The 24,532-nt window shown below is 38.6% G+C and overlaps 1 protein-coding gene across 12 annotated transcripts in view; it reads right to left on the reverse strand.

Annotated features, from left to right (window-relative positions):
* Positions 1–17,859, reverse strand: part of LOC123513306 (oxalate:formate antiporter-like) — a 97,578-nt gene extending 79,719 nt beyond the window's left edge. For 8 of the 12 annotated variants that reach the window (XM_045270408.1, XM_045270411.1, XM_045270406.1 and 5 more), the window contains exons 1-3: positions 17,696–17,851; positions 13,802–13,911; positions 13,135–13,321 (exon numbers count right to left, since the gene is read on the reverse strand). In XM_045270408.1, the coding sequence (XP_045126343.1) occupies positions 13,135–13,321; positions 13,802–13,889 (275 nt within the window). In that variant the 5' untranslated portion in view covers positions 13,890–13,911; positions 17,696–17,851. Of the gene's footprint in view, positions 1–12,642; positions 12,707–13,134; positions 13,322–13,801; positions 13,912–17,695 lie in introns of those variants that run through there. The other 4 variants (XM_045270405.1, XM_045270412.1, XM_045270409.1 and 1 more) reach the window with 4 other exon arrangements.
* Between the last annotated feature and the right edge of the window lie 6,673 nt (positions 17,860–24,532).

The following is a 24,532-nucleotide window of genomic DNA, read 5'->3' on the forward strand; positions in this document are numbered from 1 at the left end:
ATGTGGTTGTACATTATGCGGATTTTTGGTCTAACTTTATATAGTACGTTAAACCGAAATTCGTTAAACAAACGTTCATTAAGCGGAGTATTACTGTATGTATGTATGTATGTAATATATATATATATATATATATATATATATATATATATATATATATATATATATATACAGGCAACCCCCATTTAACGAAGGGGTTACGTTCCTAAAAAACACTTTGTTAAGCGAAACTTTGTTAAGCGAACCGATTATAACAAGAATAACCCCTGATTTGAACTTGCATTGAGAGTAAGCAAAGTGAGAGTGCATCATAGTACAGTAAAATGTTTAATGAAAGTAAAAATTATGAAGTTAAACATTTATGTAGTTTAATTTAAGTCATTATAATGTACACTAATGTATGTATGTACATAACTTTATAATGTTGATGATCTTAACTTTATGAAGGGAGGGAGAGTGAAATGGGAAATACACTAACCGCCAACCTGTGGAATGTAAACAAAGTGCGCATCATGGTACTGCATACAAAACTTATGTACCACATTTCCACAAGGCTTTCCATTTTATCCATTGTAGAGTCACAAGTTCTGGTGGTTCTTTTAGCTTGCAAGGAAGATGAGGTCTCACTAGCCTTCTTAATAGAGTATCTTGACTTGAAAATAGTAGACAGTAGATGGAGTCAAGCCATGGTGAGAAGCAATGTTATTAGTTTTCTGGCCTCTCTCTTGTCTGTGAATAATACCCAGCTTCACTTCGAGAGTAAGACACTTCCTGGTCTTCTTAGGAACGTTAGGCCACATTGCAGGGGTTTTGGTGGTAAGTTGAACTAAGGAAGATGAGCTGCTGGTGACGCTGTTATGTTTTGACTGGGCAGTGAGTGGTGCGTGTGATCTTGATCTTGATCTTGATGCTACAGGTGACACAGAATTTCTTCTGAGTCAGGCCTTTGTATCGGCAAAGCCTGTGTTGTCCACGAGAGGCTTGATCTTGATCTTTATTCTATAGGTGTCTCAGGATTTCTCCTGAGGCAGGCCTTAGTACCAGCAGCTCCTGATGTATTCAAAAGCCTGTCAGCTTGCATGATACAGTGGGGCTTTCAAATTTGTAAAAAAAAATTACCTGGATAAAACTTCGTTACAGCGAGTTACACAACGAAATTTCGCTACAACGGTTTCATTTTACTACCATCTGCTCATTTAACGAATACCAAACTCACTTTAACAAAGTTTTATCAAGGTAATTTTTTTCCAAGTTTGAAAGCCCCAACGTATCACGCAAGCCGACAAGCTTTTGAATACACTAGCAGCCGCAAATCCTAAGGCCTGCCTCAGGAGAAATCCTGGGACACCTGTAGAATCAAGATCAAGATCAAGATCAAGCCTCTCGTGGACAACACGCACCACTCACTCCCATAACAGCGTCAGCAGCAGCTCGTCTTCACTCGCTCAACTTCCCACCAAAACTCCTTGCAATGTGGCCTAGCATTCCTAAGAAGACCAGGAAGTCTCTTACTCTCGAAGTGAAGCTGGATATTATTCACACACACGAGAGAGGCAAGAAAACAATAGTATTGCTGGCCACCATCTTGACTCCATCTACTGTCTTTACTATTTTCAAGTCAGCAGACTATTAAGAAGGATGGTGAGACCGTATCTTCCTTACAAGCTAAAAGAACCACCTGAACTCATGACTCTACAATGGATAAAATGGAAAGCCTTGTGGAAATGTGGTACATAAGTTTTGTATGCGGTACAATGATGCGCCCTTTGTTTACATTCCACAGGTTGGCGGTTAGTGTTTTTCCCGTTTCACTCTCTCTCCCTTCATAAATTTAAGATCATCAACATTATAAAGCTACGTACATACATACATTAGTGTACATTATAATGACTTAAATTAAATTTAACTGCCTAAATGTTAAACTTCATAATTTTTACTTTCATTAAACCTTTCACTGTACTATGATGCACTCTCGCTCTGCTTACTCTCAGTGGAAGTTCAAGTAAGGGGTTAAACTTGTTATAAACAGTTGGCTCAACGAAATTTCCCTTAACGAAGTGTTTTTTTAGGAACGTAACCCCATCGTTAAACGGGATTTGCCTGTATATATATATATATATATATATATATATATATATATATATATATATATATATATATATATATATATATATAATATAAACTCGACCCTCGAAACAATGGACAAAGGCGTGCACGACCCTGTTCATAGATTGCAAAAACTGTATGAAATGTACATAAAATACTATGTAATCATTAAGAAATCATTCAAGCAGTATTACAAAGCATTAAGTACAACAAATAACCTGAAATAGATGACATGAACATGGACAATGTTCACTGTTGGTTGAAAACACACGAACTGAAGATAAAACATGGCGGCCAACAGTTGATGACGTGACCAACCTGCCACCTATCGGACAATAATTTGCCGGGAACGGACAATCGCACGCATTTTAATATTCGTCCATAGATTAAACCGAACTCCAGAATTTGTCCGTAGTTTCCGAAATCCATTGATGGGAGGTCCGTTGTTTCAAGGGTCGAGTGTATGTATATGTATGTATGTATGTATGTATGTGTGTATATATATATATATATATATATATATATATATATATATATATATATATATATATATATATATATATATATATTATATATTTCGAGGGTTGTATATATATATATATATATATATATATATATATATATATATATATATATATATATATATATATACACACTCAACCTCGAAACAACGGACCTTCCATCAACATATTTCGGAAACTACGGACAAATTCTTGGCTAGCTTAAGAAACATCACTGATACCATTGGGGAACTTTTTAATAAAAAAGTTTATGAAGGGCAACAGGCATTAATCACCCACTACTTCCAAAGGCCAAGGGAAGTGGCAGAGGGTCTTTTGGAAGCAGCAGGGGAAGCTGATGAGGGAGCAGAATCAACGGAAGATGCTGAGCTTGACATGGATGAAGATTTCTCTGGATTTATTCGAGAACAAATGGCAGATGTGGAAAGGCAACACAGAGTGGAATTGTTACATCAGAGACTGGAAGAGGAAGAAATGCAGAATGGCGGAGACAGTGTCGGCGGTGGTGGTGGCAGCAGCAGCAGCTGCAGCAGCAGTGGGCCCCAGTAGGTGGCATCTCATACTTGTATATTAGGTAAGTATTACTACATTCATACAGTGTAAGGTGTTTTTATTTGATGTACAATTGTATTTCATAATAGAATGTATTTGTTTGTCAGATTCATATGGAGACATAGGTATTTTATGGATAGCTCCAGAACCGATTATTATTTTTTCCATAAGGTCAATGCCCCCTCTTTCGCGGTTTTCACTTTCACGCCGATTTTTTAGCACCAATTAGGCGCGAAAGTTGAGGCTCTACTGTATATATATACTGTATATATATATATATATATATATATATATATATATATATATATATATATATATATATATATATATATATATATATATATATATATATATATATATATATATATATATATATATATATATATATATATATATATATATATATATATATATATATATATATATATATATATATATATATATACAGGTAACCCCGCTTAACGAGGGTTCACACAATGAAATTTCGCTACAACGAAGGTTTCATTTTACTACCATCTTCTCGTTTAACGAACACCAAACTCGCTTTAACAAAGTTTTATCCAGGTAATTTTTTCCAAGCTTGAAAGCACCACCATATCACGCAAGCCGACAGGGTTTTGAATACACCCGCGCCTCTCGTGGATAACACGAGCACCACTCACTCCCCCTGTTCAAAACAATAGCAGCGTCACCAGCAGCTCGTCTTCCCTCGCTCAACTTACCACCAAAACACTCTGCAATGTCACCTAGCGTTGCTAAGAAGACCAGGAAGTCTCTTACTCTCAAAGTGAAGCTGGATATTATTCACAGACACGAGAGGCCAGAAAACTAATAGCATTGCTGGCCACCATCTTGACTCCATCTACTGTCCCTACTATTTTCAAGTCAGCAGACTATTAAGAAGGCTGGTGAGACTGTATCTTCCTTGCAAGCTAAAAGAACCATCTGAACTCATGACTACAATGGATAAAATGGAAAGCCTTGTGGAAATGTGGTACATAAGTTTTGTATGTGATACAATGATGTGCCCTTTGTTTACATTCCACAGGTTGCCAGTTATTGTCTTTCCCGCTCCACTCTCCTTCCCTTCATAAATTTAAAATCATCAACATTATAAAGTTACGTACATACATACATTAATGTACATTATAATGACAAAATCAAACTGCCTAAATGTTTAACTTCATAATTTTTACTTTCATTAAACCTTTCACTGTACTATGATGCACTCTTGCTTTGTTTACTCTCAATAGAAGTTAAAGTCAGGAGTTAAACTTGTTATAATCGGTTCGCTTAACAAAGTTTCGCTTAATGAAGGTTTTTTTTTTAGGAACGTAACCTATATATATATATATATATATATATATATATATATATATATATATATATATATATATATATATATATATATATATATATATATATAATACAGGAGAGAGAAGACCCACAAAAGGACGGTTATCTTCATTACATCCACTTCACAACGTTTCGGGAAAGTACATATCCCATCTTCAGGTACAAAAGGGGGCTGTAAAATCACACGTAAAACGTTAAAAAAATGACCAGACGCAGTGGTCCTACTACTTGCTCCTCCAACAGGTAAGTGGGGAGGGCGACTGGCTTACCAGTATTTATAGGCTCCTACTCACAAAATGGCAAAATCTAATTGGTTCAATAAGAATTTCCTATCCAATACAAAATATAGTACAAAATTCTAATTTGTCATAGCTAATGCACAAAGAGAAAAATTCAAAGGTATGATGTACAACAGTTAGTCTATTACAGAAATATTTTAGTCTGAACGAAATACTCAATGCTGATTGGTTGAAACAAAGTACACGTATACGAACCTCCGACTCCTAACTATGTTATAATGACCCTATCTCACCTAGTTCGAAACATTAAGAAAAAATTAATAATTTGGTGGCTATTTCTGTACCATTTAACTCTGGCTTCTCTTTCACAATAAATAAAGATTCCGCTATCCTAAGGTCTGAGTTACAATGTGCCCTATACTTTATTTTGAAGTCCTGATCAGAAAAAACATGATTACATTGTAATGCATGTTCTCTTATATTTGAGAAACTAGGCTCAGTAATACGAGCATTTGTTCTATACGATACTCCCAAGTGCTCAGAAATTCTAATCTTAAGGTTCCGACAGGGGGAACCAATATACCGTGACATACAGTCCGGACATCTAAAACAATATACAATTTTTGAGCACAAAGTAGTAGGCATAGCATCTTTAGATTTAAATAGAGAACCTATGGTATTTTTATTAACAAAAATAAATCTAAAATCAACACTCGGAACATGTTTTTTGAGTAAATGAGACATTGTATTGCGTAAATGGTAACTAAATTGTCCTGAGAAGGGTAATGTAATGTATCTAACTTCTTTGGTTTTATCCTCCACAAAATTGTCAGTGACAAATTTATTTGTGATAAACTTCTTAATTTGTTTCTCTATTAGGTCTTTGGGGTAACCATTAATATGAAAATAATGTCTTAATCTTTCAAGTTCATTATGGAACAAGGGCCAAAATTCAAGCCCAAACCCATATAAGTTTCCTTCCTGAACACATCTGTGGAAAGAGATCCATTATTCTTCATGACCATTATATCTAGGAATGGGAGGTTATTATTAGTCTCAAACTCGGAAGTGAATGATATGTTTTTATGTTTCTTATTTAGATACTCAAGGAATTTATGAGCTTGTTCCTTAGATTGAAATGCTAGGAAGCAATCGTCTACATAACGGTTGTATTTAATTGGCTTGAATTCAGATGGACAATCAGATAACCAGCTTTTTTCATGATAGCATAAAAAAGTATTTGCTAATGTTGGTCCCAAAGGGGAACCCATAGCTACTCCATCTATTTGTTGATACAATTGGTCATTAAAGATAAAAATGGACTCCCTCACAGCCAACTCCACTTCTGAGTTTGAGACTAATAATAACCTCCCATTCCTAGATATAATGGTCATGAAGAATAATGGATCTCTTTCCACAGATGTGTTCAGGAAGGAAACTTATACGGGTTTGGGCTTGAATTTTGGGTCATTTGTCCCTTCCCTTTTCAAGATTAATTCCATCAAAACTTTACTACATAGAGCATACAATATTTGTAGTACTTGGCCCTTGTTCCATAATGAACTTGAAAGATTAAGACATTATTTTCATATTAATGGTTACCCCAAAGACCTAATAGAGAAACAAATTAAGAAGTTTATCACAAATAAATTTGTCACTGACAATTTTGTGGAGGATAAAACCAAAGAAGTTAGATACATTACATTACCCTTCTCAGGACAATTTAGTTACCATTTACGCAATACAATGTCTCATTTACTCAAGAAACATGTTCCGAGTGTTGATTTTAGATTTATTTTTGTTAATAAAAATACCATAGGTTCTCTATTTAAATCTAAAGATGCTATGCCTACTACTTTGTGCTCAAAAATTGTATATTGTTTTAGATGTCCGGACTGTATGTCACGGTATATTGGTTCCGCCTGTCGGAACCTTAAGATTAGAATTTCTGAGCACTTGGGAGTATCGTATAGAACAAATGCTCATATTACTGAGCCTAGTTTCTCAAATATAAGAGAACACGCATTACAATGTAATCATGTTTTTTCTGATCAGGACTTCAAAATAAAGTATAGGGCACATTGTAACTCAGACCTTAGGATAGCGGAATCTTTATTTATTGTGAAAGAAAAGCCAGAGTTAAATGGTACAGAAATAGCCACCAAATTATTAATTTTTTCTTAATGTTTCGAACTAGGTGAGATAGGGTCATTATAACAAAGTTAGGAGTCGGAGGTTCGTATACGTGTACTTTGTTTCAACCAATCAGCATTGAGTATTTCGTTCAGACTAAAATATTTCTGTAATAGACTAACTGTTGTACATCATACCTTTAAATTTTTTTTTTTGTGTATTAGCTATGACAGATTAGAATTTTGTACTATATTTTGTATTGGATAGGAAATTCTTATTGAACCAATTAGATTTTGCCATTTTGTGAGTAGGAGCCTATAAATACTGGTAAGCCAGTCGCCCTCCCCACTTACCTGTTGGAGGAACAAGTAGTAGGACCACTGCGTCTGGTCATTTTTTAACGTTTTACGTGTGATTTTACAGCCCCCTTTTGTACCTGAAGATGGGATATGTACTTTCCCGAAACGTTGTGAAGTGGATATAATGAAGATAACCGTCCTTTTTGGGTCTTCTCTCTGTATATATATATATATATATATATATATATATATATATATATATATATATATATATATATATATATATATATATATATATATATATATATATATATATATATATATATATATATATATATATATATATACATTAAATATATATATATATATATATATATATATATATATATATATATATATATATATATATATATATATATATATATTGTTCCAACCTAGTAGCTAAGAGTGGTTCAGTTGTTTGTTTACATTTCTCTGTGAGATGCTCTAAGGCAGAGCTTCCAAGAAGCAAATGGCCAAGATGAGCTGCTCTCTTGTTTATGAGTGGACAAAGCTGTCTGAAGTTTCTCATAAAGAGCATTAAAGGCCAAAAACAGCAATGAAAAAATAGCAGCAGCTGGCAGGGAATGAAGGGGCAGCCATGTTTGTTTACAGTTGACAAATGTGACAAAGAAAGTTGACAGAAAAGTACTAGTGTGACGCTGCCTTTATTGTTGGGTGTACATCCCACCACCCCTTGTACTGCTTATGTACCATTTTTTGTTCCAGATTATACATTTAATGTGCTTTCATTCATTGTTTTCTTACCCATTTGGGTTATATACATGCTTTTTTTCTCAATTTATAAGGGGTTGGGAGAGGAAATTCCGTGTATTTGGGTATTTCGTGTATCCGCCAGGGCCTTGGCTGCTATAATCTGGATACATGGGCGATTACTGTATATATATATCCGACTTATGTGAATTCCCCACCCCCAAAAAAAATTAAACTCAGACTTTAGGAAGATGCAAGATTTATTTATCTAATTTGGGGGATTTAAGATTCTGGGATTACTATTGTATCTCCAAAATCTTCAGACCCTAAATTACCAGATGGTATACAGTCAAACCTCGCCGAACACAAATTCGCCGAACACGAAACTCACGTATACACGAATCGGTAAAATATCCCATATTTCGCCGAGCATGACTTTGACTCACGATTGAATCTCCCGCTGGTCCTGGTGGATGCACTTGACCTCCCCTCCCGAGCATCTTTGACTCTTCGTAATTTGCTGAAAGTCATGGAAGATGCAACATCCCTCTTCACTGAAACAGATCCCATCCTGGAGAGGAGCATTACCGTATTTTACGGCTTGCAAGACGCTGCATCTTGGAAGACGCACCCTAATATTTGAAAGAAATTTCTAAGAAAAAAAAGTCATTCTCATACAAGAACGCATTCACCATATACCCGACCACTGAACACAAAAACATCAGAAGCAAGGAGTCTGCAAGACACTATTGTTTCACCACTCATTACAAATTTGCTGGAGCACTCACCACAAATTTAAAACTATGTAAATAAAAACACCATAGGTAAATACATATACACAGTGAAACAGTCCATCTCTTCTTGTTTTAGTGGCGGGTGACGGCATGTTTTGGACCTGTTGTTTACATTACGGAATCACTTGTCCGATCGCCGAAACCGAACACGTCAGTGCTGCAGTTTGTATTTATTTTATTTTGCAGTCGTGCTTCATAGGCTTTATCAATGTGAATACAATTCACAAGTGGAGTTTTGACTCTTGCTTGAATGAGTAAGCCACTTGGATGTTCTATTAATAAAGGTATAAAGGCACCTGGCATGATGTGTGTGCGTTCGTGTGCATGTATGTGTGTTGCAATGAGACGAGGGAGCGGCCCGTTTTCTCCACACGCTGAGTAGGTTGCAGGAAGGATTATGGTATTGTAAATACTTGTAACACCTAAGTACTGAGTTTACATAATATAAAAGGCTAAATTAAATGGTACTTAAGCTAACATCATAATGTAATGACTCAACATACAAATCCAGGTCGCTATCTGTCAAGTGTCCAAGCTCACTTGAGGTTGGATGCTGCCTTACAATACAACATTCATCTTGGAAGACGTACTAGTATTTTTCAGGGTATTTTTTAGGAAAAAAAGTGTGTCTTGTAAGCCGTAAAATACGGTAAGTTCAAGAGGGGTGTTGAGGAGCTTCTTTTGCCGTACAAGGAGACCTTTCGCCATATGGAAGCATCTGCCAGTCAGAGGCCCATCACTTCATATTTCAAGCCCTCTCCAACCAGCAAATAAACTAAAGGTACTAGTACTATAATTAGATAAAATGTGTGCTTGGTACTTCATTTGTTTTGTTTTTTTCAGCCCTTTTCGTAAAAAAACTTTTTTTGGGGGTAGGATCTGGGAACGTAACCCCTATTTTCCCATAGAGCCTATTATTCGCCGAACACAAATCTCGCCGTACACGTCTAACTCAGGAACGTAACTGTCATGTTGGGCGAGGTTTGACTGTAGTTTATTTTTTGATAATTAGATACCCTTCCTATCAGGAAGCCATTTTCAAATGTCTTGTGTGATTGTGCCATAGCCTGACTCACGCCCTACACAGTACGTGGCCAGGAGTCAAGTAGGGAGGTGTGTCATTTAGCTCTCTAATTTTTGCCTGACAGGTATAAGTTGACGAGAATTAGAATGAGAAACATCAGGAAGAGAAGACAACTAGAAACAAACAAACAAATGTATTGTTGGAAGACAGCTGGACTTTCAGTTCTGGCCTCCCCTCTCCCCTCCGTCATTCGTGTTATCTCCCCCTCCAAGACCCTGCCTCACCCCATGCCTCACTGTCAGGCTTCTCCACCATCTCTCTCTATATCATAAGACTGTTATGATCTTTTCAAACACTTTTTTTTCTTACTGCCTTCATCATCACAACTTTACATTGCATAGCTCTCACAATAACACCATTACAAAAGATTATGTTGAGACAGAGGTAGAAAGCTGTACCGACAAGCAATAAATACTTTACTATTATTATCTCACTTTAACACACTAATAATGATTGATTCAGATAGTGTCCAGTTCAGCAGTGAAATAGCACATTGCCATGACGCCGCCTCCCAACCTTCACATTTTCTAGAGAAGCGGGTATCTGATATGTTATCATTCTATCATACTCCAGGAAGTCATTATTGTATACACAATCATTTGATGTGCTTTCATTCATTGTTTTCTTACCTATTTGGGTTATGTACATGTTTTTTGTTTTTTTCTCAATTTATAAGGGGCTAGGAGAGGAAATTCCACATATCCAGATATTTCGCGTATCCGCCAGGGCATTGGCTGCTATAATCCAGATACACGGCCAATTACTGTAAGTACAAAAAATAGTAAGGTGTTCCAAGACCTACATATCAATCAATCAATCATGAGGGGCATACGCCAGGGGACACATTGCCTCGCCTACCCTATGACGCCATTCCAGGCAGTCATGCCTTGCGAGTCTTCATGCAGGCTCCCTTCCTGTGCCAAGTAACTCCCAGCAAGAGGCATTGACTTGCTGCAGCCATGAGTTCTGTGGATGTCCCCTTGGCCTCCTCCATGCTGGGTTATCCCTTTCGGAGACAACCCGATATGTAGGATCAGCCTCTGGGTAATCAGCCTTGAATCAGTCTCACGGAGCAAACGCTGATTTGACACAAAGTCATACCAGCAGTACCCCATGATCCTGCGAAGGCATCTAGTACCAAAGACATCAACTCGCCTCTTCAGATTGGTGTTCAGTGTCTACGTCTCACAACCATAGAGTAAGACATGCAACACCAGCAATTTGAAGATCTGAATCTTCCTCTGTCTGCACAGGTACCAACAACGCTAAATACTCGTGCTGAGCGAGTCCATAATGCTATGGACCAGGCCAATCCGCCGTACAACTTCCTGGCTCAACCCACTACACTACCAATGTAAAGTTTTCCAAGATCTCAATGTCCTTGCCACATGCATGGACGGACTGTACTGTTTCATCTAGCAAGCCTCCAAACACCTGAACCTTGGTCTTGACCAGGAAACCTGGAGTCCCAAGGGCTTTGCCTCCTCGTGCAGTGCCTCTAAAGCCATTATCAGAACCTTCAATGACTCAGCAAAGATTACTGCATCATTGGCAAAAACAAGATCTGTAATCTCAGTATTGCCAACAGATGCTCCACAATGACTTTGATCTACAACTTTGCCTAGTAACCAGTCCATGCAAGTGTTGATAAGAGGTGAAGCAAGCACGCATCCCTGCCTCACTCCCATATTCACAGGGAAGAAGCTGGACACACCCCCTCTACACTTCACAGCACTCACAGTCCCAGAATAGAGGCCAGTTAATAGACCAATAATCCTTGTAGGAATCCCATGGAGACGCAGAAGATCCCACAGTGCCTCTCGAGCCATCTGCCCATCTGTGTCCAATACGAGGCAACCCTCTGCTGTTTGGATACCACTCGCTTGAGATATAGACTTGGAACGGAGTTTCTTCAGGGTTTGATAGGCAGGTCGGAGGTCAGTAGCATTTAAATGACACTCTACATCCTCAGCGAGACCCTTGACACACCCCTCCTTGTCTCTCCTCAGGAGAGCTCTAGCCCTACATGACAGAGCCCCATACTGGTTGCGGTTCCTAGCAAGTCTCCTCAAGCGTCTCTACCAAGGCAAAGCCACTCCATGACCTTGGGCGCTCCCTAACGCATTCCTTTGCAGCCTTAAGAGTTTCACATTTGAAGGTATCCCATAGCTCTACCAGGTCCTCAAGGTGTTTAGCACTCTAAACTGATTGGAGACTGTCACTGCATACTCCTGGGCAAATGTCAAGTCCTTCAGTTTCTCAAGATGAAACACAGTGTGGTCACATCTTGGAGGCATCATAGTTACCCATCATCTCGGATGATGAGGGAACACACAAAGACCCTGGATATTTTTTTTCTAGTGGGGGGGCAAATATAGTTCTAAAAAATTACCAGGAGTTGGAATTATAACAAACACAGTGTGTGGAACAGCTCCAGCACATAGGAGACACTGCAAAGTAAACAGAGCATGACAGACACTCAAGTGTCAGGCTGTGACTCTCCAGTGAAGTGGACATCCCGTGACTGAATGAACAAAAACTAGGCAGCACTGAATGCTCAGAGATGCCACCAATGATTTTGAATAAAAAGACATGAAGCATCATATAAGTAAATAACAAATAACAACAGTAACCATCACAATAATTATATTAGTAATAATAATCATAATAATAATAATAATAACAATAACAATAATAGTAGTAGTAATAATAATAATAATAATAATAATAATAATAATAATAATAATAATAATAATAATGATAATAATAATAATAAAAAGGAAATTAAATTATACACACTGTTACCATGTCTCTTAGCTTTGGAAGGGACATTACAGCAAGGGTCCTCCAGTCTCTGGGAGGGATGAACCTAACAATACAGTGAGAGTAATAACTAATAAATCATTTTTATTCATCTTTATCTTATTGCTTTATTCTTGTATTTATTTTTATTTATGTAATATGTGCTTTGTTACTTCAGGCAATAACTGTATTTAAATACAATATTTCATGATTGATTTCAATGGGTTTTATGGTGTACATATATGAGTATTAAGGTCTTGGAACATATTCACTTTTCCCATTTAATCTTGAGTCCACTACACAATCATTTGTGCTACAATTGCATTTTCAAGAACATAACCCAATCATATATCAGGAATTATCTGTACAATGGAGTAGGCCAGGCCAACAGTCTTCAGCTAAACTTCTCCTGCACATAGACCTTGCATCCCTGAACAATCGCCCACAGAGTCCACTCAAGCCATATATGTCTTAGCCACTCTCTCTTTCTCTCACCTGAGAATGGAGCAACCCAAGAGACATGTCAATTGAGGTCCAGCTTGCTTCTCCAGCAGACCCCCCAACACCATGAAGAAACCTTGAGCCATGGTGGTGATGGAGTTGACCCACAGAATGTTAGCATAAGTGATGGTGGGATCAACCCTCTGGTGCATGTAGGACACCATGTAGGTCATCATGTTACCTGTAAGCACTTGAAATTAGTTGATGTGCAGAAGTAAAGTAACAAAAATGTATAAAGATATCTAGTACATCAAGTAAAGCAAAACAAAAGAGAAATACAGACTGGATGACACCAAAAGCAACAACAGAAGATGGTTTAGTCATGTACAAAGCAAGGCAAAAAGACCAATGCTACCTTAGTGACCAAGGGAGCAGCTCAAAACTGTCATGTCCAACTTTGAAACTGGCACCAACTGGCTACAAGACCCCTTAACTGGTGAAGACAATACATTACCTATCTATCATGCAAGATCTCTGTATTCACTCCTGACACTGCAATATTGAACACATAACTCACAATCAATATTAAGGTAGTGAGGCCAAATTAGGGGTGAATCATCCCCTAATACAGTATCATAAACCTGGGAAAAATTAATGTGGCAAAATATCGAGAAAACAAATTCTGGTAGCATTACCTACACCAGACACACGAGCTACCTACCAAAGCTGTAGAGGTTGCCCAGGGTGAGATGGATCAGGATGCCACCCACAATGGCATACACCCCCACAACCCTCCGTGCTGGACACATTATTCTGACACACCTGGCAAACCTGTAAAGATCGGATCATACACCTGAACTGAGAAAAAAGAGACAGACTATAAGGCACATAATTCACATTTAAACTGGGACAGATGGACATAATGACACAGATGTTCTTATAAGACGATCTTTAGCAATCAAACTGCTACTGATAATATCACAAAGGCAAGTTTGCAAAGTATATGTATTGTCATTTTAACTAAAAGTGTCAAGAAAACTTCACTGTGGGGAATCAGGGGTTTTAGGGGGGAGACATATATGAGTGATATATGGCTTTTTGAAAAATCTAAGAAAATTTCCCTACATATTTGAAGAATTTCCCTGAATCTAGGGATATTTTCTTAAATCTAGGGAAATTTCTCCAAATCAAGGAAAATATCCCTAAATGTAGGGAAGTTTTACATAACATAACCTTCCCCCTCTAGGACACTAACCTAACCCTAACATTTTCCCGCTGGGGGGCTGCACACCCACCGCATCCCACCTAAAACATTAACCTAACCTAACGTACCCTAGAACCCCCCCTAGAACACTAACCTAACCCTAACATAAACCTAACCTAATATTTTCTAGCCAGGGGGCTGCATCCCCCCCTGCACTAACACTAACCTAACCCTAACATAAACCTAACCTACCGTATCCTTGCTTTGGGGCTGTGGGACATCCTCTTCTCAATTGCCGTTAAGATCATTGTCCTCCACGGGGACAGCAGGAGCGATGATTTCCCAGTAATCAAATTCGCAACTTTTACAACTAATGTCAATGGTGGTCATGGCTGAACTGCGCACACAGATGTCTTTGTGCACCTGTCTGCCCAGCTGTGCCCCACCTACGAATACATATAGCAAATTCCCATTGGCGCAGCTCATGTTGTTAAGAGGTGGTGGCACGTCATTGGACAAAAGAACTATAGACACAATAAGAATCCTATTCAGCAGTTACCCATAAACCCCAGCTATAAACAAATGCAAGTCAGTGTAGTGCTCATTTCTAAGCGTGATGGAGCTCTGTGGCTCGTCGCAGCTCCCTGGACTTAGAGAAAACTCACCAAACACTGCACATTTGACGGCTTGTGTAGGACACACTAAGGCCGTCCCCCAAATAAAACCACAATAAACATTTTGACCGTAAAGTACTTCATCACTAAATGTGAGTATTTTACTGCTTCGTTAGATGCTATTGGTAAGAATATCCATCATATGTAATTTTTTTTCATTACATGTGTCTCACTGTGACTATTAATGGCTATTCAACAAAGATGAGAAATGGAACAATCTGGCTTGTTTCTTATCAAGAGGTATTTTTAAAAAAATCAGAGGTACTTCTGGCATTTTGTTGATTTTCCTTGGAATGACTACTGATACTGTGTCAGAGACCCATCTCTGTGTGCTGACCACATAACAGAAATTATTGTGTCTGGTTTAGAGGTATATATTCTCTGCTCTTTCTCTCAACCTAAACCTTCCAAACCATTTTTTTATGGGGCTGTCCAGACAAGCAGGCCTGATCAGTGGACATTCCCTCTGACGGGCAAACCATCGTATCCATCAAACAAAATCAGCAAGGCAGTGCATGGTAGTTGGAGCTCTTACCCTGTCAGACGTAAGTTGATACAGTGAACCTACATTTCAACTCATTGTACCATGGTTTATAGCTCTCCTGGTTAGTCTAGAGGGAGGGGTTGGGGGAGACAGCCCCCTGGCTAGTTTAGAGTGAATCATTGGCAAATATTTTGCAAAAAAGATAGTTTTTATGAAATGTTGATATTTTCCCTTAGATTTTTCAAATGAAAAAATTGTCAATTTTTAGCTTTCCTTATCCCAAACCCCATTTCCACTCATGGTCCCAAAGTTTGCTCTTCTTGGGGAGGGGATGGTAAAGGTAGGGAGGAAAGACTTGTTCTAGATATTTATCTATGTTACGTTAGATAGGTTAGGTTAGTTTTTGTTATCATATTAGCAAGGCGTTTGATAAGGTACCGCATAGGAGGCTAGTGTACAAATTGAGACTACATGGGATAGGGGGTAGGTTAGTTGATTGGATTAGTGAATGGCTTTCTGATAGGAAACAGAGAGTAGTATTAAATGGGGCAATGTCTGAGTGGAAGGAAGTGGTTAGTGGGGTACCCCAAGGATCAGTGCTCGGACCTCTTCTTTTCTTGGTGTACATTAACAATTTAGAAATAGGTATTAGTAGCAAAGTATCAAAGTTTGCAGATGATACTAAGATAGCATGTGCAGTACAGGGTGAAAAGGACAATTACAGAATACAACGAGACCTGGACAGGCTGATAGCATGGGCAGACAGGTGGCAGATGGAGTTTAATTCTAAAAAGTGTCAGGTTATGCATTTAGGTAAAGACAACACAAACTTTAAGCTATGAGATGGAGGGATGTTGGCTAGAGGCAGTAGAGGAAGGAAAGGATTTAGGAGTAGTGATAGACAGGACTATGAAATTTTCAAAGCAATGTTTAGAAGCAAGAAATAGGGCAAATAGGATCCTGGGTTTTATAAATAGAAATGTTAGTTATAAAAGTAAGGAAGTGGTGCGTAGCTTATATAATTCCTATGTTAGGCCCCATTTAGAGTATTGCATACAGGCCTGGTCACCCCATTATAGGCAGGATATCAACATGTTAGAAGCAGTTCAGAGAAGAGCAACTAGGATGATACCAGCATTAAAGCGCCTGGAGTATAGAGATAGATTAAAGGAATTAAACATGTTTTCATTTGAGAGGAGATGTATAAGAGGATATGATAGAGTTATTTAAAATGTTCTCAGATACAAACTACATAGATGTGAGATCTTTCTTTACCTTAGAGGAGGGAAGTAGGACTAGAAATCATGGCAGGAAGATTAGAAAGCAAGGCTGCAGGTTAGATATAAGAAAATATTTCTTTAGTCATAGGGTGGTAGACTTCTGGAATGCATTGCCAGAGAGGGTTGTAAATAGCACTAGTTTGACAATGTTTAAAAACAGATTAGATAAGCACTTAAATTTATTAGATTTATAATTATGTATAGCGCTGCATGATAGTTTTTATAAGAAATTTACTATAGTTAAACAAGACATGATCCCCATGTATGGGGATCACAGATTGTAGAGGAATTCGCTGCAGGACTTAGCCCTGTTAATGGGCCAAATATTTAGAATTAGTATATAAAATGTATTGTGTACTTGTAAGTGTATCTTTAAGTACTGATGACGAGATCGCTGTGCGACTGATACAGGATAACCTAGATGGGCCCTGGTGGCCCTTTGTTATCCTATTATTTATGTTATGTTATTCCCAAGTCATATCAGCTGAGTGATAGAGCTGCGAAGGAGCCGGGAAACAAGGAGAACTGGAGGGACGACTTTATTAGGAGAGTGGAATATTTTCTAAACACAGCTGGTTATGTTTAGGGTGTACAGGAGTAGGGGCAAAAAGGGACCAATAGCGTGTCAGTTTCACTTTTGTGACGTCATGCAGTCTTCTCCCATCCTACCTGCTTGATCCCAATAGTTAGTTAATGGCACTTCTAGTTTTTTGCGCAATTCTTAATGAAACTTTACGATGAATGCCTATAACTGTTATAATGTCACTCCCTAACACAGCTGTCTAAATCAGTGTCGGGACACGAGTCACGCAGAATACTAAAAGATGGTTCATGTGAATGGAAGATGCAAACACAGCACACACCACCTGTTGCTCCCCTACACGCTTCATATAAGTCCCCAATCATCAATACACACTCCCCTAGATCCATACATGAGTATCCTTCACTATTGCCATGGAGAGGCCTCACTTACGGTCATAACAAGGCTGGGTGATGAGCGCAGAGAGCAAGACGTACGCCCAGACCCGTCATTGTTGTGACGTGTGCCACCGCCGAGTGGAGTCCGACTGGGCTCTGCTGGACTGCTGAAGCTGAACAGATGAGCCCACCTGGAGATGACCTGCCACGTCTGCATAAATTATGATATTTAAATTCCTCGGTTCCTACCATTCATGCAGTCAAGGTTCAAACATATAATATAATTTTGATCGTCATCTGGCGCTCTGACTCACGCCGCAGCCAGGCAGGCAAGTTGTGAGGTTTCCTTCTTCCCTCCTGTTCAATCTATTATCAGTTTAGAGTAGTGGCAAGTCGATTTTTTTTTATTTATTTATTTACTTTTTTTTTTTTTTCTTAGCGTGTGTTGGTGGGCGGTGCTCTGGACACCGTGTATCAGATCCTCAGGGGTGTGTTAAAAGGTGCTAAAGTGATAAATTACAAAACTGCCCTCCTATGGTTTTTATCCTTCTCTCTGCAACTTTATCTCAAGTTTCCTTTCCGACCGTTCGATTGCAGTTGTGATAGATGGCCACTGTTCTCCTAAATCTATCAATAGTGATGTTCCTCTGGGTTCTGTCCTGCCACCCACTCTCTTCCTATCATTCATTAATGATCTTAACTAAACTTCTTGCCCTATCCACTCTTATTAAAAGATGGGTTCATACGTGCCATTGTGAGACTAATAAAATTGCAAGCCTAGTGACTGGAAAAAACAGTTGTAAAACAATGGCACCAATTGCTATCTGTGTAGTTTTCATTGTTCGCCAGCTGGTTTAATTCACAAGTTGGTCCTGCCTATCGCGGCGAACTGTCGCTCTTGTGGAAGCCCTATTAAAAAAAATATATACAGATATTCATGCCTACATACCTCATAACATAAACGTTAGGTTATTTATCTATGTGTCTGATTGAAAATGACATAAAAATATGCAAATATATGTTCCTAATGGTGCAAAGTATGGATGTACCAGTCTCCCATCAAAATATTTTTTGTAAGTCTAATAGTACATATATACCTTATCACAAAATTGTCAGAGTTTCTGCATAGGATAATGCTCCACTCAAAAAGCGTAGAGCAAATATCACTGAGTAGCATTTATAAAAAAAAATAATTTTCGGAGTCTGTGCCGAAATAACCTGGCCAACATTACCGAAACCGAATTTTCCTAACTGAATCACAACAAGAGAACTTGGTATGCCTGTTGATCTCAGAAAGTTTCTCAGAGTTGGCACTGTCCATTTTCTAAGTTCATCCTCACTAATATCCATAGTATTATCCATAGTGAAGTCGTTGTGTAGCGAGTGTGGCGATGGCTCTTAACACGCTACATTTGTTTACGTTTCGATAGAACAATCTCGGTGCATGACAGACAATATCCTCTATACTGTTAATTTCTTAAGACTATTAATTGTTGTGATTTTCTGTATGAATATAATTTATAAATTTTTATGGAAAGAAAAAGGCATTAAAACTACGCTTTACCTATTAATGATCTTTTCTATTTTTTGTCCCAGAAATGGAGATGGGAAAGAAGAGCGCTCGACATATATATAAATATTTCCACTTTTTTAGCTTATATGCCACGAGTACATTCTTAGAAAGATTATAACTATTTTATTAAACCATTTAATATTTACAAAACGTACAGAAAAGTACGTTCCAGTTGACCAACTTGCTGTGAAATAATTAACCCATCTGGCGGTTGAAGGCACCTACATAGCAGATCGCGATCGGTCCCATTAAGACCTATCATGTTGGTCTTGTTCAGTCAATTTGCGACTTTGTTTACGTTGTAAAGTCACAGAGAAAGGTTTGAAGATGTGGTGTCCAAATGAAGAGATGTTGTAGTTGGTGAGGGGAGAAAAAAAAAAACCCACATCTGGGACCCTGAAAATGAATAATACAGCCAAAAAAAAAAAAAAAAAAAAAAATCCGATGACTGCTTTCCTCTATGCATGATATTGTTGGAGGTGAGGATTGAATACTTGTGATGATTTAAATTGATAGCAATCGTCATCGTCACCAGAGAAAGTCATATCTTGTTGAGCAGTTGTTTGTTTGCATTCACTTCCCGCCAACCAGCCAACACTTTCTAGTCGCAATGCGTGAACGTGTTTCGACTAGAAGGGCTCAGTCGATACTTCTGGTGACTTGCAATTTCAGTCGCAAATTGACACGTATGAACCAGCAAATCGATGTTCGGTGAGATAACTGCCACTCTCGAGATGTCTCCCTCTATGCTGAATATTGGAGGTGAGGATTGAATACTTAATTGTGATGATTTAATTTGATTGCAGTCTTTTTAAGATTAAATTACCGCTTCGGCATCGTCATCGGAGGACATCTTGTTGGTAGCTGTTTATTTAACCCTTTCAGTACCGTGACGCGTTTCCATATTCATTCTGGCTACTATCTAGTGATTTTATATAGCTTCAGAAACTTATTTAGGGGATTAGAATAGTGAAGACTGTAGCCATTAAATCTTCTGAACTCCATAAACCCTTCCTAGTGTCAATAAAATGGTTTAGTCGTACACAAATCTCAAGGTAAAAATGTGTCCCAGTAGTGAACGGGTTAAGGTTGGTTTACACGTGTCATTATGCAAGTAAAAATGCAAGTCGGTGAGTTTCCGAGTGAATATCGGTGCCTAGCGACTGGAGAAACCAGTCGCAGAACAGGATCAACATGTTCGTCTTGTTAAGTCGATTTGCGATTTTATTTTATTTATTTATTTATTTATTTTTTTTTTTTATGTAGGGGAGAAGGCCAGCCAAGGGCAAAAAAAAAAAAAGAAAATCTAAAAAAAAGGCCCACTTGAGTGTTGGCTCTCTAAAAAGTGGGAAAGCGTCAGTCAAAATTGGGGAGCAAATGCCTCGATACCTCCCTCTTAAAAGAAGACAAGTTGTAGGAAGCCGGAAATACAGATGCAGGGAGGGAGTTCCAGAGTTCATCAGTGAAAGGGATAAATGATTGAGAGTACTGATTAACTCTTGCGTAAGGGAGTTGGACAGAATAGGGGTGAGAGGAAGAAGAAAGCCTTGTGCAGCGAGGCCGCAGAAGGAGGGGAGGCATGCAGTTAGTAAGATCAATAGAGCAGTTAGCATGAAAATAGCGATAAAAGATAGAAAGAGATGCAACATTTCGGCGGTGAGAAAGAGGCTGAAGACAGTTAATCAGAGGAGGGGAGTTGATGAGACGAAAAGCTTTGATTCCACCCTATCTAGTAAAACTGTGTGACTGGAACCCCCAAACATGCGAAGAGTACTCCATACAGGGCGGATAAGGCCCTTATACAGAGTAAGCAGTTGGAGGGCGAGAAAAACTGGCGGAGACGCCTCAGAACACCTAACTTCATAGAAGCTGTTTTAGCAAGAGATGAGATGTGAAGTTTCCAGTTAAGATTATGAGCAAAGGACAGACCGAGAATATTCATTGTGGAAGAGGGAGACAGTTGAGTGTCATTGAAGAAGAGAGGATAGTTGTCTGGAAGGTTGTGTCGAGTTGATAGATGGAGGAATTGAGTTTTTGAGGCATTGAAAATTACTAGATTTTCTCTGCCCCAATCGGAAATCTTAGAAAGATCGGAAGTCAGACGTTCTGTTGACTTCCTGAAGGGTTAGTCGTCTCTGAAAGGATGTGGAAAGATGTAAGGTGGTATCATCAGCGTAGGAGTGGATAGGGCAAGAAGTTTGGTTAAGAAGGTCATTAATGAATAATAGAAAGAGAGTGGGTGACAGGACAGAACCCTGAGGAACACCACTATTAATAGATTTAGGAGAAGAACAGTGGCCGTCAACCACAGCAGCAATAGAACGGTCAGAAAGGAAACTTGAGATAAAGTTGCAGAGAGAAGGATAGAAGCCGTAGGAGGGCAGTTTTGAAATCAAAGCTTTATGCCAGACTCTATCAAAAGCTTTTGATATGTCTAACGCTACAGCAAAAGTTTCACCGAAATCTCTAAAAGAGGATGACCAAGACTCAGTAAGGAAAGCCAGAAGATCACCAGTAGAGCGACCTTGACGGAAGCCATACTGGCGATCAGACAGAAGATTGTGAAGTGACAGATGTTTGAGAATCTTCCTATTCAGGATAGATTCAAAAACTTTAGACAAGCAAGAGATTAAAGCTATAGGACGGTAGTTTGAGGGTTAGAACGGTCACCCTTTTAGGAACAGGCTGAATGTAGGCAAACTTCCAGCAGGAAGGAAAGGTAGAAGTCGATAGACAAAGTTGGAAGAGTTTGGCCAGGCAAGGTGCAAGCACGGAAGCACAGTTTTTGAGAACAATAGGAGGGACCCCATCAGGACCATAAGCCTTCCGAGGGTTTAGGCCAGCGAGGGCATGGAAAACATCGTTACGAAGAATTTTAATTGTAGACATGAAATAATCAGAGGGAGGAGGAGAGGGAGGGACAAGCCCAGAATCATCCAAGGTGGAGTTGTGAGCAAAGGTTTGAGAGAAGAGTTCAGCTTTAGAGACAGAAGAGATGGCAGTGGTGCCATCAGGATGAAATAAAGGAGGGAAAGAAGAAGTGAAGTTATTTGAGATGTCTTTGGCTAGATGTCAGAAGTCTCGAGGGGAGTTTGAGTTTGAAAGATTTTGACATTTTCTATTTATGAAGGAGTTTTTTTTTTTTTTTTCTTTACGGTAAGGCCTATAGCGCCTGTAGGCACACTTGAAGAGTGTATGGGAAGCGCTGTTCAGCTTCGCTCATTAGTGGCGCAGGCAATTTTATTTTTAGTGGTACCCATATCACCGCCCAAGCTCATCTTGAGTGTAACCACCTAGAACCTGGGTATCATGGTGATAACCCAGTGTTTGGCAAGTTGAAGAACAGACGTTGTGACGTCAAGGGGAAAGGTTTGTCCAGGTGTAGAGAAGATGTTGAAGTGTGTGAGAGATAAAGAGCACATCTGGGACCCTAAAAATGAATTATACAGCAAAAAAAAAAAAAAAAAAAAAAAAAAGTAAATAAATAAAATAAATAAATAAAACTTACGCAAATCGACGTTCGATGATATGGTTGCCATTCTCCAAGAACCATTTCCCTCTATGCATGGTGTTGTTGGAGGCTCAGAAACTCACGTGGGGATTAAAATAGTGAAGATTCTGACTATACTTACCACCATGCATAGACCCTACCAATGCAAATAAAAATGTCTAATCACACCTAAAAATCAAAGTAAATAGTCTCGATACTGAAAGGGTCAAGTAGTACTTTATGTCTTTATAAAACGCTATAATTACGATGATACAACATAAAAACACAATGTTAGTATTAAGTAGTAATTTACATCATTATATTATGTACGTCACCATTACGTTGATACAACGCAAAAATACAACGTTGATATTAAGTAGCAGTTTACGTCATTATATTACGTCATGTTTACATTCATAGAACGTAAAAACAACGTTGATATTGAGTAGTAGTTTACGTCATTATATTGGTCATGATTACGTTGATACAATGTAAAAAAACAATATTTACTAACTGTTTACATAGTTATATTGCGTCATCATTACGTTGATACAAAGCAAAAATATAACGTTGATATTAAGTAACAATTCTTATGATTATATCAAGTCATATCTACGTTGATACAACGTAAAAATACAACGTTAATATTAAGTTGTAGCTTACCCCATTACATTACTTTGATACAATGAAAAAAATATCTAAAAAGGGAGAAATGACCAAGGAAAAAAAAGAAAAAAAAAAAGAAAAGACCCACTCAGTCACCAGTTTCTTTACAGGGTCCGAAAGGGTTAAGCAAAAAACAGGAATAAATATCTTGAAGCCTCCCTCATAAATTAAGTCAAGTCATTGGAAGTAGGAAATACAGACACAGGCAGGGTGTTTCAGAGTTTACCAAAGAAAGGTATGAATGATTGAGAGTACTGGTTAGACAGAGGAAGAAGCAAGCCTTCTGCAGCGAGGCTGTAGGAGAAGGGGAGATATGTGCAGTTAGGAAGATCAGAAAAGCAGTTAGCATGAAAATAGCGATAAAAGATAGCAAGAGATGCAACATTCTGGCGGTGAGAAAGAGGCTGGAGACACTCGGAGGAGAGGAGGAGGTAAAACGGAAAGCGTTTGATTCCATCCTATCCGATAGAACTGTGTGAAGGGAATTCTCCCATACATACTCCATGGCATACATGGTCGGAGGAGGCCCTTGTACAGAGTTAGCAGTTAGGGGGGCGGTTGAGAAAAAAACAAACAAACTGACGGAGACGCCCCAGAAAGCCTAACCTCATAGAAGCTGTTGTAGCAAGAGATGAGATGTAAAGCTTCCAGTTTAGATTGAGTAAAGGACAGGCCTCGCATATTCGGTGTAGAAGAGGGGGACAGCTGAGTGTCACTGAAAAAGAGGTGATAGTTGGCTTAAGATTAGTACACTACGATAGCCTAATTTAATGGCTTATCGCTCGCACCACGGTGGGGGGCGCACAAGGTGGTATCGGTCCGTGCGTGGCACCCTCAAGGGCATTATCTTATTCAGTGTGTGTGTGTGTGTGTGTGTGTGAGAGAGAGAGAGAGAGAGAGAGAGAGAGAGAGAGAGAGAGAGAGAGAGAGAGAGAGAGAGAGAGCTTGTGCGTGTGTGTGGCGAGGAATGTTATGTGTTATTACTATTAGCGACAAAATTTCGCTCCTGCTGCAACCCTTTTAGGAAGGTGTCACTGCGAGTTCCAATAATGCACAGCAAATATAAATTCTTTAATATCTATTTTTACTCATCTTGTGGAGTGCAGGGAAAAATACGGATGAATATTGCTTATTTTCCAGCGTAAAACCTGCTGATGATGGTA

Source organism: Portunus trituberculatus, chromosome 35 (assembly GCF_017591435.1).
Source record: "Portunus trituberculatus isolate SZX2019 chromosome 35, ASM1759143v1, whole genome shotgun sequence".
Classification (NCBI taxonomy): Eukaryota; Metazoa; Arthropoda; class Malacostraca; order Decapoda; family Portunidae; genus Portunus; species Portunus trituberculatus.